Below are 19,242 nucleotides of genomic sequence, written 5' to 3' on the forward strand. Positions count from 1 at the left end.
GAAAAGATAAAGTAGGTGAGGAGAGGGATAACAGCAGGAGAGATATTAAAACCCCTAAAAAGGAACCAAAAGATAATCCTAAACGTAAAAATTACAATATTTAAAACTAAAAATGTCATAGGATTGAGCTTAACATCAGATCAGACACTACAGGAAGGATTGGTGAATTGAAGATAGGGTAATGTATGTTGTCCAAACTGAAGCAGAGAAGAAGAAAACACTGAAATAGATGAACAGAGTGTGAGTGAGTCTGATGTACATGTAATTGGAGTCTCAGAAAAAGGAGGGTGGGAGGCAGTAAAATATTTGAAGAAATAATGAATGAAAATTTCCAAATTTGATGAAAAAATCAACTCAGACTCAGTTTGATGAACTCCAACCAGAATAAACACAGAAAATATCTCACCTAGGCCCATCTTATCAAACTGCCGAAACCCAAAGATAAGGAGAAAATCTTTAAAGCAGTCAGAAAAAAAAAAGAGTAAACAATAATATCACAACAATAGCACAAAAACATAAGTGAGGAAAATGTTATTATACTGCTATAAAGTTCTCACATTAGAAATGAAGCAGTATAATATTAATTAAAGATATATTGTGATGCTAAAGATACATACGCAATCCCTACAGAAAGTACAAAAAATACATAGCTAAAAAGCAAAAAATGATATAAAATACTAAAAAATACATAATTAACACAAAATAAGACAGAAAAGAAAAAGAGCAAAAAACATATAGGACAAAAAAAAGCAAATAGCAGGAAAGTAGACTTTATTCACATTATTTCATTAACATTTCACTATAATAAACTAATTATATGACATGACATTTAATTGTATCAATTAAATGTAAATGAACCAAACAGCAATTAAAAGACAGAGATTGTCAGACTGGATAAAAAAGCAAGACTCACCTATATGCTATTTCAAAGAGACACAGTAAATACACAGTTATAGTTTGAAAATAAAGTTTGAGAGGAGAAATACAATGACTAATCATAAGAAAGCTGATATCAAAGTAGACATCAGGACATAAAATTGTATCAAAGTAAAAAGTAGTTTTGGACTTCCTGTTCTGGCCATGATGGACTGGGCCAATTCCTCTAATCCTCCCCTCTACAACTAATATACTGCAGACAATACCACAAACCAACACAAGAAAATTCTGAAAGGTAGAAAGAGAAAGTAGAGGTCTCGAGAATTGAGGAATACAAGAGTTCCTTGGGTTTTCTTCATACCTATATATAAAATATCTGGAACACTAGGAAAGCCTGCAACCTGAACTGTCAATAAGTACAGACTAATAAAAAGCCCTAAGAAAAGCCACAGGACTGTGAAAAGGAGTCTCTAGCATAAAGCAAAACCTTTTCGACAATACCTATCCTACTTGAGCTAAACACCAAGAAAAAAACTGCACCACCACCCATAGGTGTCAACAGAACTGAAAAACAATATGGCAGTGAAATTTGGCCCTCTATGTCCCTCACCAGGGTGGTGTCAGCAAGGCTGACTGGAGAGTGAATGTCCACCACCTACTGGTGGTAGCAGGTAGCACTCCAATTCCTCCATCAGAATGGTGTTGGTGGAACGGAGCAGGGAAGTGAATTTTCACCCTTGTCTGGAAGTAGCAGTCAGAATGAGTCTAGGAAGTCTGCTCTCATCACTATTATTAAATATAATACTGGAAGCCAGAGCCAGCACAATAAGTCAAGGAAAGGAAATAAAAAGCATTCAAATTGGAAAGAAAGAAGTAAAACTGTCCCTATTTGAAGAAGGCATAATTGTCTATGTAGGAAATTCCAAGGAATCTGCAGACAAACTCCTAGAATAAAAAAGTACATTGAGCAAAGTTACAAGATATAAGATCAACATAGAAAAAAATCAATCGTATTTCTATATGCTAGCAACAAACATGTGGAAACTGAAATTAAAACATAATGCCCTTAATAATCATTCCAAAAATCATGAAATATCAATGTATCAATCTAACAAATCATGCATAGGATCTGTATGATGAAAATTATAAAATTTTGATGAAAGGGCTCAAACAAGACCTAAATAAATGGAGGTACATACCATGTTCATCAATTGAATGACTCAACATTGGTGTTTTATTACATGGAGCCAAACTCAATCCCTAACTAACAAAACTAATTATAAAACAGAAGAATACTACTCCACGAGTAAAGTGTATTAAATTACAGTTGAATATTACGAAATATGTAAAATAATTCCTCTCATCAATAGATTGAAGGAGAAAAACGACATAACCACCTTAATAATTACACTATTTCAGTATATGCAAGGACATTTGTTTAAACTCTATAATCTCTTTATTGTTTTGGGTTTTTCTTAGCAAACTAGAAATGGAAGAATACTTTCTTAATGTGATAAAAAATATATACCTCAAGCCAACAGACAACCACATGCTTAAAAATTAAACAGGAGAGGCATTAGCATTAAAAGTAGGCTCAGGATATAGATATGTCTTCATTAAACTTAAGATAAATGTTGGCAGGGGATGGAAAAATCAGTACACTACTTTCAAGTTTCCTAACAGGATCATTTTCATAAATGGGGAATTCATTCTGAGAACATGTATGGACTCCAAAAGAAAATCTTAGCCCTTTTCAATGTTAACGTCTCTACATTTGGGTTACAAATACTTACAGATAAAGTTGATCCTTCCTGTTCAGGCTTCACAATTGGTGTTTCTCCATTTTGAATACTATACCCATAGGCTTCTTCCAAAGTAGAAACAACCTATGAGAAAATCAAAGCAAATTAAGTACTTTCATAATTTAAAATTATTATATTAAATGTAAAAAGATATTTAGTCAATCATGTCAAGACATTTTTAGCAGTAAAAATTATTTCTGCCAGCGCCATAAACTTAAATTTTATGTTTATGGGAGAGGGTCTGTCTATGAATACTTGAAGCATCAAGTCTACTTACCACCAAAGTATTCCTCAAAATCTGACTGACTCAACTTTCTTCTTTGAAGAGAGTGCGGAAAATAGAGATGGAGATCAGAAAGCAATACATTTTTAAAGGAAATTCTCTGAGCTAACCACTCAAACTTTAAGCAAGTTCGTATTTTGGAAGTTTGACAAACTATATTCTTTTTATACTTGTGCTATTTCTCACTTGGTATTCGGTACATTTACAATTCAATTCTGGATCACCATGCAAAAAGAAACTCAGAGAAAGGGAGGTGGTTTTTTTTCCCCAACACTAAGAGCTAAACTTTCTAAAGTGCAGAGCAGAGTTAACATAGCAGGCATGAGACTGAGAAAGGCCTATCCTCAGAAAGATCTGCTTGCAAGGTTGGTCTTGGACTGGCACCTCAGAATTTGGATTTCAGGAAGGTTCCCACCATTCAATAACTGATAACAGTGGCTCAGTGCCCTTAAACTATCTGTGCAAACAATGTGATTTATGCTGAACACATGCTTTCCTTCAGGGAGTCTGGAATTTTTGTACATGCCAAGCAGAGAGTACCTAGGTAACCACCATCCCCAAAAAAACCCTGGGTACTGAGTCTCTGATGAACTTCTCTGGTAGACATTTCACGTGTTGTCACAATTTGTTGTTGGAGGAGTTTGTTACTGGAGTCACACCCATGTCCTGTGTGACTCCAAAGGGAGACAAATCTTGGAAGCTTGAACCTGGTCTCCTCTAGACTTCACCCCATGTGTCTTTTCTTTTTGCAGATTTTGTTTTGTACCTTTCACTGTAATAAATCTTAGCCATTAATATGACTTTATGCTGAGTCCAGTGAGTCCTCCTAGCAAATCACTAAACCCGGGGATGGTCATGGGGACCCCCAATACATAGACCAACAAATGTCTTACCATCTTCAGATGTTCGGTAACTTTCCTGATCAATTCCTCTTCTGACATGAAGTCATCTGTCTTACTTGATGGTATAGGCAAAGTATATCTTAAAATGGATTCTCCTGTTGGTGGAGATCTTAAGACCATCGGTTCAAGTTTATCACGTACTAATTTTGCCTTACGTTTTTGCTTTGATTTAGATGACCAAGGTGAACTAGGTCGTCCTTTTTTATTAGTTAATTCTGGAACATTTACCACTTTATCACTAACTGCCAACTGATGCTTTACTGGCTTCATTTTGTTATTTACTTAGCTTCCAAATTATAGATGAAAAAAAATTGTATTCCTTCCTGTGAATAAAATATTAAGATTTCAGATTCAAAATGATGGCAGGATTATCAACTATCTTGAAGATGGTGAATCCTAAAGTCGACTCTGGAGAAATTACAAAATGAAGAAGGAAACATTCCTAACAACAAATAATAACAAATTTAAAAAAAAAAAAAACCTGTGAGAAACACCTCTAGGTGACTGAAGGCTGATATAGGTATGGGCATTTAGGACGGGGGCTGAAGGAAGGGAATAAGACAGTGGCAGCACTGAGAATATATTCAGAAAACTTTAAAATTTTATTCTTACTTTCCCACCATTTTTAAACTAATATATGCCCTTTATATAGATCATTATTTCCGTAGGAGTAATAGCCTAGGCCCAGTGTATCAGCAAGGTAATATCAAGGTAGCACCAAAGTCATGCTGGAATAAGGAAGTATAGACTGGGCAGGCCATAGGATTTCATTCTTCTACTTCTCCCTTTCTCCAAAGCTGACTGATTAGGACTCAGGACAATGCCTCCTCCCAAAGAACTTTAAAATATATGCCTGACCACGGGAGTTGTCTGGTATACCAGAAAAATTAAGATAGAATAGCACTGGTTCTCTGTTGTCTGAAGCTCTCCAGACTTACAAAAGTCCCATTGTTGTGGGTTGAACTGTGCCCCCCAAAAACGTGTGTTCAAGTCCTAATACCTGGTACCTAAGAATATGCCCGTATTTGAAAATACAGTCTTTGCAGATGTAACCAAGGTGAGATGAGGTCATACTGGATTGGAGGGGGCCCTAAATCCAATGAGTGGTGTCATTTAAGAAAGTCACGTGAATATACAAACACGTAGACATACAGGAAAGAAGCCCACGTGATAAGAGAGACCAGTGAGTGATGCAGCTGCAAGCCAAAGAATGTTCAGGATTGCCAGCACCCACCAGAAGTGAGGAAGAGGCAAGGGAAATCTTCCCCAGAACCTTTCGGCGGGGAGCACAGCCCGGCCAAACCTTGATTTCAGAATCCTAGACTCCATAACCGCGAGAGAACAAACTGTTGTTGTTTTAAGCCACCAAGTTTGTGGCGCTGTTTTAGGCAGCCCTAGAAAATTAACAAACATGCTGATGGAAGTGATCCAGTAGACGGCAACACAGAGTGAGCGATAGAGACAGAGACTGCTGGGATGACGTCCCGCAGTAAACAAGACGAAATGGGTTTTAATGCACAAACGGGCCGACACACTTTAGAAGGTTCATCCACGGTGACAGACAGGGAGGCAGAGATGTGGGCCGCTTCAAGAAAGCAGCAAAAAAAAGGATGGACACTCGCCTGATGCCAGAGTCGGCCTAACAAAGGGATCCATGAAGTTCACACGAATACAAAAATAAAAGCAACATGAGTGAACACTTGTATTTACAAGAAAATATGTAACGATTTTTACCTATTTACTTCATTTAACCCCCCTAATAATCCTAGGAGGTGGAGACTATATAGACTCGCCCAAGTTTATCACTTTCTACCACGAAGACAAACGTTTTCTGGTTTTCTTTCAAGGATTAACTTGATATTCATTTCAAACCCTTCGACGACACAGTGAACAAAATGGTGGGGGCGGGGGGGATGATTTGCCTCAGATTCTGCACCAAAAGCAGCACAACTGCCACTGAGGCAGTCAGGCCGCGGGATCATTAAGAGAAAAGCCGGGGTGCTTTCGCCAGAGAATCTCCTGCGCACGCTGGCCCGCCGAGGGAGCCCCTGCGCCCCGGCGCTCCTGGGACGCCGCGTACCTGCCGAGGCCGTGGGCAGCAGTGACGGGGGCGGGGGGCGCCCCGCGAGGCTGGCTCTAAGGTGAAAACGCTGGCGATTCTGAGCCTCCCAGACTTCCTTCAAGACGGAAGCCCGCAAACCCTCCGGCCCCCGCTCCCGCTATCTCACTAACTGACATCTGTGCTGCGAGGAGAGGCCGGGACTGCGCGCCCCGGGGCGGCACCGACGAGCGCAGGGCGCCAGCCGCCGGGTCGGGCCGTTGACGCCGCGTCACGGGCGCCACGTCACGGTTGGCCGCCGCGGGCGCGAGCTGCGCATGGAGGCGCCGGAGCCGCCCTGGCCTTCCCGGCGCGCCGGACGCGGAGAGCGGCGGCCGCGGGGGCGTCGTCGGGAACAGGCCCGCGGGGCCTGCGCCCTCTTTCCCCCTCGCGGCGCTGCCTGTTCGTTTCTTCCAGGATGGGCCAGCAGCGCAGGTTCTTTCGGGCTTTGGGCCTAAAGAAATACAGCGCGGGCCCCTCCGACCCTTGAGCACTTGGGCTCCCCGAGCAAAGCCCGAGCGCCGGGCTCTTGTCAGCGCGAGTGCGGCGGAGCCCAGCCGGCGCCAAGGCCCCGAGTGGCGCCGCGGGCTCGCGCAAGATGCTGGCTGCCGCAGAAGCGCTCTCTTGCCGTCGGTTCCCGCGCGCTGCGCTCCTACGCAGCTTCCCAAGGTAGAGTTTTTGAGATAGTTTGACTTCGAGAAATTCATTTTGTCTTTAAAAACTTGAAGATTATTAATGCAAAACACTTTCTGAGAAAGAAAGTTTGGTTGACCAAAGTAACATGTTTGAATATTTTAAGATATTAACTTGTAATGTGATTGTTAATAATGGTTGTGTTTGAGAACTGGCTCGTCAGATTCCTGAAAATTTAACCGTCGCTTCTCAAGAGCTGGTGGAAGCTACCTCCAGCGTACCGTTGGTGCAGTTGGGAATGGCCGGAAAGGGACGCGAAGAAACCTTCTGGAGCGCCACAGATGTTCCATTTCCGGCTCTGGCTTTTCTGGGTGTGTTCAAAAAACCATCAGGATTTACAGTTATCATTTGTGCATTTTCCAGTATGTATTGCATCGATAATAGCGACAGAAAAATATTTGTATGGTGATCAAACTTAAGTGCTACACCAACAGGAAAAAAAAAAAAGCTGGCTATAAATTTGTTTACAAAGAACTGAATTACTAAGTTCAAAATTTCTCGAAAGCATTGTAAATGGAAGGAGTGAGAAGGCGAAACTAAAAATCAGAAAAGAGACATTTAATTTAAAAGACAGATTCTCAAACTCTAGATTTTTTTTTTAAAAAAAAGTCTATTCAGGTTCTTTGCCCATTTGGTTTGTGTTTTTTTTAAAGATTGGCACCTGAGCTGACATCTGATGCCAATCTTTTTTTTTTTATTATTCTCCTCAAAGCCCCCCAGTATATAGTTGTATATTCTAGTTGTAGGTCCTTCTCGATGTGGCACGTGGGATGCCTCCTCAGCATGGCCTGATGAGTGGTGGTGCCGCCTCAGCACCCAGGATCTGAACCAGCGAAGCCCTGGGCCATGGAAGCGGAGTCAGCAAACTTAACCACTTGGCCGTGGGGCCATTCCCCAAACTCTAGATTTGACATAGCAGATTTCTACTATTTTCTAGAGTCTAGAACCCTGAAAATTGATTCTGTCCGGTAATTTCTAATTTTGCTGGTAAAATCTGAATGTTCAGGTTGTCAGTTAAGCATATATAAGCAACCACTCAGTGTGAGCCTCGCCAAAAATCCAGCATCCTTTTCTCTTTGTGGACTTAATATTCAACATAGGTGAGAACCAAACCTAAGTTTCAGTGCTGGTGAAGAAGAAGAAGTGAAGAAGTCTAAAAAGCAAATATATGTAAGCTTGGAATGTCAAAGTTTGCAGTGACTCAAATCTGTGACATGAATGAATTCATTTTCTTTGAAAACAGGCAAGCAATACTTAGGGATAGAAGGAAGCTGTTTCATCTGATGAAGGATATCTATGAAAATTCTACAGCTAACATCATATTTAATGGTGAAAATTGAATAATTTTCTCTTAAGATTGGGAAGAAGGCAAGGATATTTGCTCTTACCATTCTATTCAGTATTGTACTGGAGGTCTGAGCCAGTGCAATAAGGCAATAAAGAGAATAAAAGACATAATGATTGCAATAAGAGACATAAAACTGTCATTATTTACAGACATGACTGTGTTTAAACAAAATCCAAAGAAACCTACAAACAAGTTACTAAAACTCATAGTTAAGTGTAGCAAGGTCATGAGTTGATGGTCAAGAAAGTTGAAGGTCATTATACAAAAATCTATTGTATACCTGTATACCAGCAACAAACAATTGAATTCCTTTAAAACGGAATATTAGCCTTTTAAAAAATCATTTATACTATGATAAAAAATAGATATTTAGGAACAATTTTAACATAAATTATGCAAGACATCTACAAATGAAACTATAAAACATTACTGAGAAATTGAAAAAGACCCAAGTAAATGGAGATATACACTGTGTTCCATGGACTGGAAGACTCAATATTGATGAAATGTTAACTGTTTTTAAATTAATCTATGTTTGTCAATATTAAATTTATAGGTAAAATGCAATTGCAATCAAAATCCAAACTATTTGGTAGAAATTGACAAAATAATTTTGCAATTTACATGAAAATGCAAAGATCTAGACTCACAAAACAATCTTGAAAATGAGCAAATATTTGAATAATTTATTCCTGCGTGGCTCCAAGAGTTATTATAAAGCTATAATAATCAAGTCAATATGGTATTGCACAAAGATAGATTAATGGAACAAAATAGAGAGTTCAGAAATACAGCTACTCATATACATTCACTTGATTTCAACAATGCAAATGCACTTCAATAGGGAAAGAAAAATCCAACAAATGGAAACAGAACAGCTGATGTCATTATGGGGGGAAAAGTTGTCCACGATTCCTGGCTAATACCATATCTGAAAATTAATTTGAATTGAGTCATAGACCTCGTACCACGGACATGTATCACTTATATCATTCTTCAAGGGATAATGTGAAAATTTCTGCCTTCAGCCAAGATGGAGTAATGGACTGGGTTTGTTCTCCTGGATAGAACAACTGAAAAATCAGACAAGATATACGAAAGAATGAATTATGAGTTTCAGGACATTGTCTATCAGGTAATGAATGATAGTGATCCCTGTGTAACAAGAAACAAATACGATGAGCCCTATCATGTTCTAAGCTTACTTACTGAAGAGAGGAGTTTTCAAGTCAGAATGCAAAGAGGGAAGAAGCCAGGCAGATTCCAGAAGTCTCCCTGAGGAGAGCAGAGATGTCCTGGAAGGCAAGGGAAGCTAAAGTTCAGAGGAGAGAATACTGGCAAAGACAATGAAGAACAGATAGAGCTCCATAGGTCTTCAGAGGGACCCCGTTAAGTCCCCAGCTGATTAATGACCACTGTATGCATGTGTTGAAACTAACCAAGGCTAGGGAAAGAATCCCCTGAAAGCGTCAAATGGTACAATACTCAGAGTTCACAAAGAGTTGGGAATATTTCATGCCCTCACCAGCTGGGGTGAAAATCATTCTAATTCATGGGTACTCAAAAGTACTTAGAAGGGTTTTGCCTCAGGAGGGACTCAAAACTAGTATTACACTAAACACTCCTTCTGGACCTGCCAAATAAAGCTTCAAAGTAGGACCTGAAAGGATCAACTGTTTCCAGTGGCTTGAGTGAGACCCAGAACAAAGATGAAGAATTTATAGGCATACCAAAACATCAAGCACCCAACAAGGTAAAAGTCACAATGTCTAGTATCCAATAAAAAGTTATAAAGTCTGCAAAGAAACAGGAAAATACAATATATAATGACATAAAAATGATCCGAAATGGTCCCAGGCGTAACAGCTGATAGCATTAGTAGACAAGGACAATAAAAGTTGTTACAACTGTGTTCCATATATTCAAGAATCTAGAGGAAAGATTGAACATACTAAGTACAGACATGAAAACCTTCAAATCAGCTTTACAGAAACGAAAATTATAATGTCTGACATGAAAATAAAAATGCACCAGATGAGAGAAACAGTAAATTAGCAATTATGGAAGAAAAGATTCATAATGCTGATGTCATAGTATGAGACACTATCCAGAAAGAAAGATACAGAAAAGACTTTGGGGAAAAAAATTATCAAGATTTCTGTGAACTGTGGAACAACTTCAAGTGACATAATATACATGTATGTGAATTCCTAAATATTTTTCTAAGTTTGATGAAAAGAACACCACAGATCCAAGAATTTCAATAAACATTAGCATAAGGAACATGAAGGAAACAAGACACATCATAAATTTCTTAAAAGCAGTGAAAAAGAGAAAATCTTAAGCAAGAAGGAAAACATGTTACCTACAGAGTAACAAAGATGACAACAGATATTTTATCAAAAACAGTACAAGACAACATTATGCTAAATGAGATGTCAGAAAGAGAAAGACAAATAATGTGTGATATCACATAATTAGAATTTAAAAAGGTAAAACGTAAAAGAAAACCAGTAAGATAGTGGTTACTAGGGGATGGTGGCTAGGGGGATAAAATTGATGTCATTTAAGGGTACAAACTTGCAATGAGTAGTAAGCAAGCCATAGTGATGTAATGCACAGTGTAATATAGACAATATTGTACTATAATTATGTAATGTAATAGAAGTGCTAAATATCACTATATTGGCAATCATATTGCGATATATAAATGTATCAAATTTTAGAAAATGCAAGACAGGAGACAGTAGAGCAACATAAAGTACTGAAAGAAAAAATATGAAATGGTCAATCTAGAATTCTTTATCTAGAATAATTATTATTCAAAGAACAACACAAAAGCTGAAAGAATTATTCAACAGCATACCTACACTACAATAAATGTTGAAGGACATCTTTCAACCACTTGGAAATACAGATCTATCAAAGGATTAGAGCACTAAAAATGGTAACCACGTGAGTATACATAAATAGATTTTTATTTAAATTTTCAAAGATAATAACTAAAGAAAAATCAGTAACAATGTAGTGAAGAATTTATAACATATATAAAAATAAAATGTATGACAATGGTAGCACAAAAGCCAATTGGGAGACATTGAAATATACTATTGGAAGGTTCTATTTCTATATGTGAAATGTTATAATATCACTTGGAAATAGGCCGTGATGTAGGCTGGATAATGGTCCCCAAAGATTCAAGTCCTAACCTCTGGAGTCTGTGAATGTTACCTTATATGGCAAACTTTGCAGATGTGAATTAGGATTTCAACATGGGGAGATTCTCCTGGATTATCTGGGTAGGCCTTAAATGCAATCACAAGTGTCCTTGTAAGAGAGAGGCAGAGGGTGATTTCACAGAGACAAAAAATGAGAATGCACGTTGCCATGGAGGCAAAGATAGGAGTGATGTGGTCACAAGTCAAGGAATGCCAGCAGCCACCAAAAACAGGAAGAGGCAAAAAACTAATTCTCCTCTAGGGCTTATGGAGAGAGTAAGACCCTGCCAACACCTTGACTTTAGTCCAGTGAAACTTATTTCAGATTTCATGAGAAAATAATTTTTTGTGTTTTAAGCCATTGAGCTTGTAATGATTTGTAACAGCAACCATAGGAAACTAATACAGATAAGTTAAAGATGTGTACTCCGAAACCTAAAGTAACCAATAAAATAACATAAAAAGTTACAGCTAATGACTCAAAAGTAAAAAGGAGATAAAATGGAATTTTGAAGATTTTCAGTCTAAAAGATGGCAGAAAGAGAGAATAAAGGAAATAACAAATGGGACAAGTAGAAAAATAGCAAGATGGTGGCATGAAGTCCAACCATATCAGTAATCGCTTTAAATGTAAATGGTTTAAAGATCCTGATTATAAGGCAGAGATTGTAAGAATGGATAAAAAGGCAAGACCCAATTGTTTGTTGCTTAAAATAAACTTACTGTACATCTAAAGATGAAAAATAGTTTAAAGTACAAGGATAGTGGCAAGAAATGTAAAGATGAGAGATTTTACACTGCTCAGAAGCCAACAAGTTAGCCTGCCAAAACTTCATAATTGCTGGAAGTCAATACAGGACTCCTGGATCAGAGACAGAGGACTTTAGTATTGAAGGCACAGCAGGCAGCATAAGCTTTATGTTTGAATCAGTTACCCTGGTGCCAAGTCCAAAAGGATAATACAGAGGTGGGCCCAGAGGGATGGAGAGTACACAGTGGGTCTTTTCACATTTGAGGGACCACAAGCTTAGGGAACCAAATCTTTTAAAGGAGCTGCTAGCAAACCTACCCAATTATTGCCCTAGAAGGAGTAGTTCTCTTTATTATTGTGGTCAGGAAACAAATTCTGCCCTCTGCCCAGGTGCAAGACTGTATCTCTATCTTTCAAGATTGTTTGCTACATGAATATCCTTTTTAAAAAGGTAGTCCAGAACAAAAGCTGAAACAAGAAGTGCAAAAATGTAAATAATCCATGGAAAATCGTCTTCCAATAGATGGAAAAAGGATACTATGCTAACACTGATCAAGAGAAAGCTGTAGTTTTTATATTAATCACAGAAAAAGTAGATTTTTGAGTGAAGACTATTACCAGGGATAAAGTGGGTTATTTTATAATGATAAAGAAGTCATTCGCTAAGAAGACATAACAATACTAAACCTTTATAAAACCAACAAGAGAGATTCAAAATACATAAAACAGGACTCCAAAGAGAAATAGACGAACCCACAAATAGAGTCAGAGATTTCATCACTCTTTCCTCCATAATTGATAAAAGAAGTAGACAGAAAATCAGTTAGGATATACAAACTTGAGTAACACTTTCAACACTAACAACATTATCAATCAATTTGAAGTACTTCACATTTATAGAACATTGAAAGAAAAAAGACTTAAGAATACATAATCTTTTCCCTTCACATGGAACATTTACCAAGATACACTATCTTATGAGCTATAAAACAAATCTCAAAATCTTAAAATTATATTTTAAAAAATTGTAACTATGTGTGGTGATGGATGTTAACTAGACTTATTGTAGTGATCATTTCACAATGTATACAAATATCAAATCCTTATGTTGTACACCTGAAATCAATATAACATTATTTGTCAATTACATCTCAATTTTTTAATGTATATTTTCATAGAGCAATGGAATTTTATAAGAAATCACTAACCAAAAGATCAGGAAAATCCATAAATATCTAGTAACTAAAAATAAATAGTAATTCATGATGGGTCAAAGAAGTAATCAGAATGGAAATTAAAAAGTACTTTGAACCGAATGAAAATAAAAATAAAGCATATCAAAATGTGTAGGATGCAGCTAAAGCAGCATATAGAGGGAAACATGTCACTAAACATCCAAAATAGAAGTGAAGAAAGTTCTCAAATCAATGACTTCAAACTAGAAAGGCAAGAAACAAAAGAGAAAATCAAGCACACAGGAAGCAGAAAAAAGGAAATGATTAAGAACAGAAGTGAGTGTGATAGAAAACAGAAAAAAAAATCAAGAAAATTAAAAAAAAAATCTGGTTCTTTGAGAAGATCAACAAAAGTGATTAATATCTACCCAGAGTAATCAGAATAGAGAGAGAAAAGACACAAATTACCAATATCAGAGACGAGAGGTAGCATCACTGCACATCATTCTACAGAAGTTAACAGGATAATAAGGCAATATTATGAACAACTTTATGCCAATAAATTCAACAACTTAGGTGAAGTGGATAAATTCCTTGAAAGACAGAACTGCCAACACTTATTTAAGAAGAAATTGATATCTTGAATAACTATATCTATTAAAGAAATTGAATTTGTACTTAAAAATCAAGAAAAGTTTTCCACCAAGAAAACTCCAGGCCCAGATAGCATCATTGATGAATAATATAAAACACTAAAGAAGAAATAAAACAAATGTTATATAGATACATCAAGAAAACTGCAGAGGATCCAGGAATACTTCCCAACTCATTCTATGAATTAGCATTACCCTGACACCAACACCAAAGACATTATAAGAAAAGAAGACTACAGGTCAATATCACATATCAACACGTATGCAATAATTGTTAATAAAATTTTAGCAAATTGTACCAAACAACATAAAAAAGATAATAATCATGACCAAGTTTGGTTTATCCCAAGAAGGCAAGATTGCCTTAAGATATGAAAATCAGTGTATCATGTTTACAAACTAAAACACACACACACACACACACACACAGAGGATCATCTAAATAAATGTTGAAAAGACAGTGGACAAAATCCCACATCCATTCCAGATTTTTTTTAAATTTGAAAACTTGACATAGGAAGAAACTTCTTCAACCTGATGAAGCACATCAATGAAAAACCAATGGGTAACATCATACCTAATGGCAAAAATTGAGTTTTCCCCCTATGATAAGGAGCAAGGCAAGGCTGTCTGCTCTCATCACTTCTATTCAACAATGTACTGGAACTCCTGGCCTATTCAAAAAGTCAAGGAAGAGAAATAGAAGGTATTCAAATTGGAAAGGTAGAAAAATAAAATTTTAATAAAGAGGAAAAATGGCCCATGTAGAAGATCTGATGAAATCTTCAAAAATGAATGTGAGTTTAACATGATTGCAGTATACCAAGAGCAAAATATGAAAATCAATTGTGATTCTATATGCTCTCAATGAACAATGAGAAAGTAAAATAGATACGACTTACAATGGCATCAAAAATATGAAATATTTATGCATAACGTTGACAAAAACCTCTACACTGATAACTACAAAAAATTGCTGAGAGAAAATAAGACCCAAATAAACGGAGATATCCTGTGTTCATGAATTAGAAGATTTAATAATGTTAAGATGTCAATTCTCAGCACTTGATTTATAAATTCAATACAATCTGGATCAAAATACAAGCAGACATTTTTTTAATTTTAATTTTCTTTTTGTTAATTGCAGTAACATTTGATTATAACATTATATGGCTTTCAAATGTACATCATAATATATTTCGAATTCTGTGTAGATTACATCATGTCCACCACCCAAAAAGTAATTATAGTCCATTCCCTCACATGTGATCCTAATCACCCCTTTTGCTCTCCCCCACTTCCCCCATGGTAACCACCAATCCATTCTCTGTTGCTATGTGTTTCTTCGTCGTCATTTTTTTTTTTTTAAAGATTTTATTTTTTCCTTTTTCTCCCCAAAGCCCCCCCGGTACATAGTTGTGTATTCTTTGTTGTGGGTTCTTCTAGTTGTGGCATGTGGGACGCTGCCTCAGCGTGGTCTGATGAGCAGTACCATGTCCGCGCCCAGGATTCGAACTAATGAAACACTGGGCCGCCTGCAGCGGAGCGCGCGAACTTAACCACTCGGCCACGGGGCCAGCCCCTCTTCGTCGGCGTTTTTATCTTCTACTTATGAGTGAGACCAGACAGTATTTGACTTTCTTCCTCTGACTTATCTCACTCAGCATAATACCCTCAAGGTCAATCATGTTGTCACAAATGGCCAGATTTCGTCATTTCTTATGGCTGAGTAGTGTTCCATTGTGTATAAATACCACATCTTCTTTTATCCATTCTTCCCAGGATGGGCACCTAGGTGGCTTCCAAGTCTTGGCTATTGTGAATAATGCTGTGATGAACATAGGGGTGCATGTATCTTTATGCCTTTGTGTTTTCAAGTTCTTTGGATAAATACCCTGCAGTGGGATAGCTGGATCATATGGTAGATCTATTCTTAATTTTCTGAGGATACTCCATACTGCTTTCCATAGTGGCTGCACCAGCTTGCACTCCCACCAGCAGTGTACAAGGGTTCCCTTCTCTCCACACCCTCTCCAACATTTGTTGTTTCCTGTCTTGTTGATTATAGCCATTCTGACCGGAGTGCGGTGATACCTCATTGTAGTTTTTATTTGCATTTCCCTGATAGCTAATGATGTTGAGCATCTTTTCATTTGCCTGTTGGCAATCCATATATCTTCTTTGGAGAAATCTCTGTTCAGATCTTTTGCCCATTTTTTAATTGGGCTGTTGGTTTTTATGTTGTTGAGCCATATGAGTTCTTTGTATATTTTGGATATTAACCCCTTATCTGATATATGGCTTGCAAATATCTTTTCCCAATTGTCAGGTTGTCTTTTCATTCTGTGGATGGTTTCCTTTGCTGTGCAGAGGCTTTTTAGTTTGATGTAGTCCCATTTGTTCATTTATTCTTTTGTTTCACTTGCTCAGTCAGACAGGGGACTTGAAAATATGCTGCTAAGAGCAATGTCAAAGAGTGTACTACCTATGTTTTCTTCCAGAAGTTAAATGGTTTCAGGTCTTACATTCAAGTCTCTAATCCATTTTGAGTTGATTTTTGTGCATGGTGTAAAATAATGGTCTACTTTCATTCTTTTGAATGTGGCTGTCCAGTTTTCCCAACACCATTTATTGAAGAGACTCTCCTTTCTCCATCATATGCTCGTGGCTCCCTTGTCGAATATTAGCTGTCCATAAGTGTATGGGTTTATTTCTGGGCCCTCATTTCTGTTCCATAGATCTGCGTGTCTGTTTTTGTGCCAATACTATGCTGTTTTGTTTACTATGGCTTTATAGTATATTTTGAAATCAGGGAGCGTAATACCTCCAGCTTTGTTCTTTTTTCTCAGAAATCCTTTGGCTATTCGAGGTCTTTTGTTGTTCCATATAAATTTTAGGATTCTTTGCTCTATTTCTGTGAAAAATGTTGTTGGAACTTTGATAGGGATTGCATTGAATCTATAGATTGCTTTAGGAAGTATGGACATTTTAACTATGTTAATTCTTCCAATCCAAGAGCACGGAATATCTTTCCATTTCTTTGTGTCTTCAATTTCTTTCAACAATGTTTTATAGTTTTCTGGGCACAGATCTTTCACTTCTTTGGTTAAGTTTATTCCTAGGTATTTTATTCTTTTTGTTGCAATTGTAAATGGGATTGTATTCTTAATTTCTCTTTCTGCTACTTCGGTGTTAGTGTATAGACGCACAACCAATTTTTGTACATTGGTTTTGTATCCCGTGACTTGACTATATTCCTTATTGTTTCTAAAAGTTTTTTAGTGGATTCTTTAGGGTTTTCTAGATATAAAATCATGTCATCCGCAAAGAGTGACAGTTTCAGATCTTCTTTTCCAATGTGGGTCCCTTTTGTTTCTTTTTCTTGCCTGATTGGTCTGGCTAGGACTTCCAATGCTATGTTAAATAAGAGTGTGACAGTGGGCATCCTTGTCGGGTTCCTGTTCTTAGAGGGATAGCTTTCAGTTTTTCTCCATTGAGAATGATATTTGCTGTGGGTTTGTCATATATGGCCTTTATTATGTTGAGGCATTTTCCTCCTATACCCATTTTATTTAGAGTTTTTAGCATAAATAGAGGCTGTATCTTGTCAAATGCTTTCTCTGCATCTATTGAGATGATCATGTGATTTTTATTCTTCACTTTGTTAATGTGGTGTATCACGTTGATTTATTTGCAGATGTTGAACCATCCCTGCATCCCGGGAATGAAACTCACTTGATCATGATGTGATTTTTTTTTTTTTTTAAAGATTGGCACCTGGGCTAACAACTGTTGCCAATCTTTTTTTTTTTTCCTGCTTTATCTCCCCAACAACCCCCCCCCCCGTACACAGTTGTATATCTTAGTTGCAGGTCCTTCTAGTTGTGCGATATGGGATGCCGCCTCAACGTGGCCTGACCAGCGATGCCATGTCCACGCCCAGGCTCCAAACCCTGGGCCGCTGCAGCGGAGCACGCGAACTTAACCACTCAGCCACGGAGCCTGCCCCATGATGTGATCTTTTTAATGTTTTGTATTAGATTTGCTAATATTTTGTTGAGGATTTTTGCATCAATGTTCATCATGGTTTTGGCCTGTAATTTTCTTTTTTTGTATTGTCCCTGTCTGGTTTTGGTATCAGGATAATGTTGGCTTCGTAGAATGAGTTAGGAAGCCTCCCCTCCTCTTCAATTTTTTGGAACAGTTTGAGAAGGATAGGTATTAAGTCTTCTTTGAGTTTTTGGTAGAATTCACCAGGGAAGCCATCTGGTCCTGGACTTTTATTTTTTGGAGGTTTTTGATTGCTGTTTCAATCTCCTTACTGGTGATAGGTCCATTCAAATTCTCTACTTCTTCTTGATCCAGTTTTGGGAGGTTGTATGTTTCTAAGAATTTATTCATTTCTTCTAGATTATCCAATTTTTTGGCGTATAGTTTTTCATAGTATTCTCTTATTATCTTTCATATTTCTGAGGTGTCTGTCGTAATCTCTCCTCTTTCATTTCTGATTTTATTTATTTGGGGCTTCTCTCTTTTTTTCATGGTGAGTCTAGCTAAGGGTTTGTCAATTTTGTTTATCTTTTCAAAGAACCAGCTCTTGGTTTCATTAATTTTTTCTATTTATTGCTAGTCTGTATTTCATTTATTTCTGCTCTGATTTTTATTATTTCCTTCCTTCTGTTGATTTTGGGCTTTGTTTGTTGTTCTTTTTCCAGTACCTTTAGATGCACTTTTAGATTGTATATTTGGGATTTTTCTTCTTTGTTGAGGTAGGCCTGAGTTACTGTAAACTTCCCTCCTAGAACCACTTTTGCTGTATTCCACAGATTTTGGTGTGTCGTATTTTCATTTTCATTTGCCTCGAGGAATTTTTTGATTTCTTCTTTGATTTCTTCATTGACCCAATGGTTGTTCAATAGCATTTTGTTTAATCTCCACATTTTTGTGGCTTTTCTGAGTTTCTTCCTATAGTTGATTTCTAGTTTCACACCTTTGTGGTTAGAAAAGATGTATGGTATTATTTTGATCTTCTTAAGTTTATTGAGGCTTGTTTTGTGGCCTAATGTGTGATCAATCCTGGAGAATGTTCCACGTGCATTTGAAAAGAATGTATACTCTGTGGTTGTTGGATGGAATGATCTATATGTATCCACTAAGTCCATCTGGTCAAAGGTATCATTTAAGGCCAGTGTTTCCTTATTGATCTTCTGTTTGGATGATCTATCCATTGGTGTAAGTGGAGTGTTAAAGTCCCCTACTATTATTGTGTTACTGTCTATTTCTCCTTTTGTGTCTGTTAATAATTGCTTTGTGTATTTATGTGCTCTTATGTTGAGTGCATAGATATTTACATGTTGTATCTTCTTGTTGGGTTGTTCCCTTTATCATTATGTAGTGCCCTTCTTTGTCTCTTGTTATAGTTGTTGTTTTAAAGTCTCTTTTG

General features: G+C 37.3%; 1 protein-coding gene across 1 annotated transcript in view; it reads right to left on the minus strand.

Annotated features, from left to right (window-relative positions):
• Positions 1-4,155, minus strand: part of CCDC7 (coiled-coil domain containing 7) — a 432,318-nt gene extending 428,163 nt beyond the window's left edge. The window contains exons 1-2 of the mRNA XM_070500835.1: positions 3,855-4,155; positions 2,670-2,762 (exon numbers count right to left, since the gene is read on the minus strand). Of these exons, the coding sequence (XP_070356936.1) occupies positions 2,670-2,762; positions 3,855-4,133 (372 nt within the window). The 5' untranslated portion in view covers positions 4,134-4,155. The remainder of the gene's footprint in view (positions 1-2,669; positions 2,763-3,854) is intronic.
• Positions 4,156-19,242: the final 15,087 nt, after the last annotated feature.

Source organism: Equus asinus, chromosome 29, assembly GCF_041296235.1.
Source record: "Equus asinus isolate D_3611 breed Donkey chromosome 29, EquAss-T2T_v2, whole genome shotgun sequence".
Lineage (NCBI taxonomy): Eukaryota > Metazoa > Chordata > Mammalia > Perissodactyla > Equidae > Equus > Equus asinus.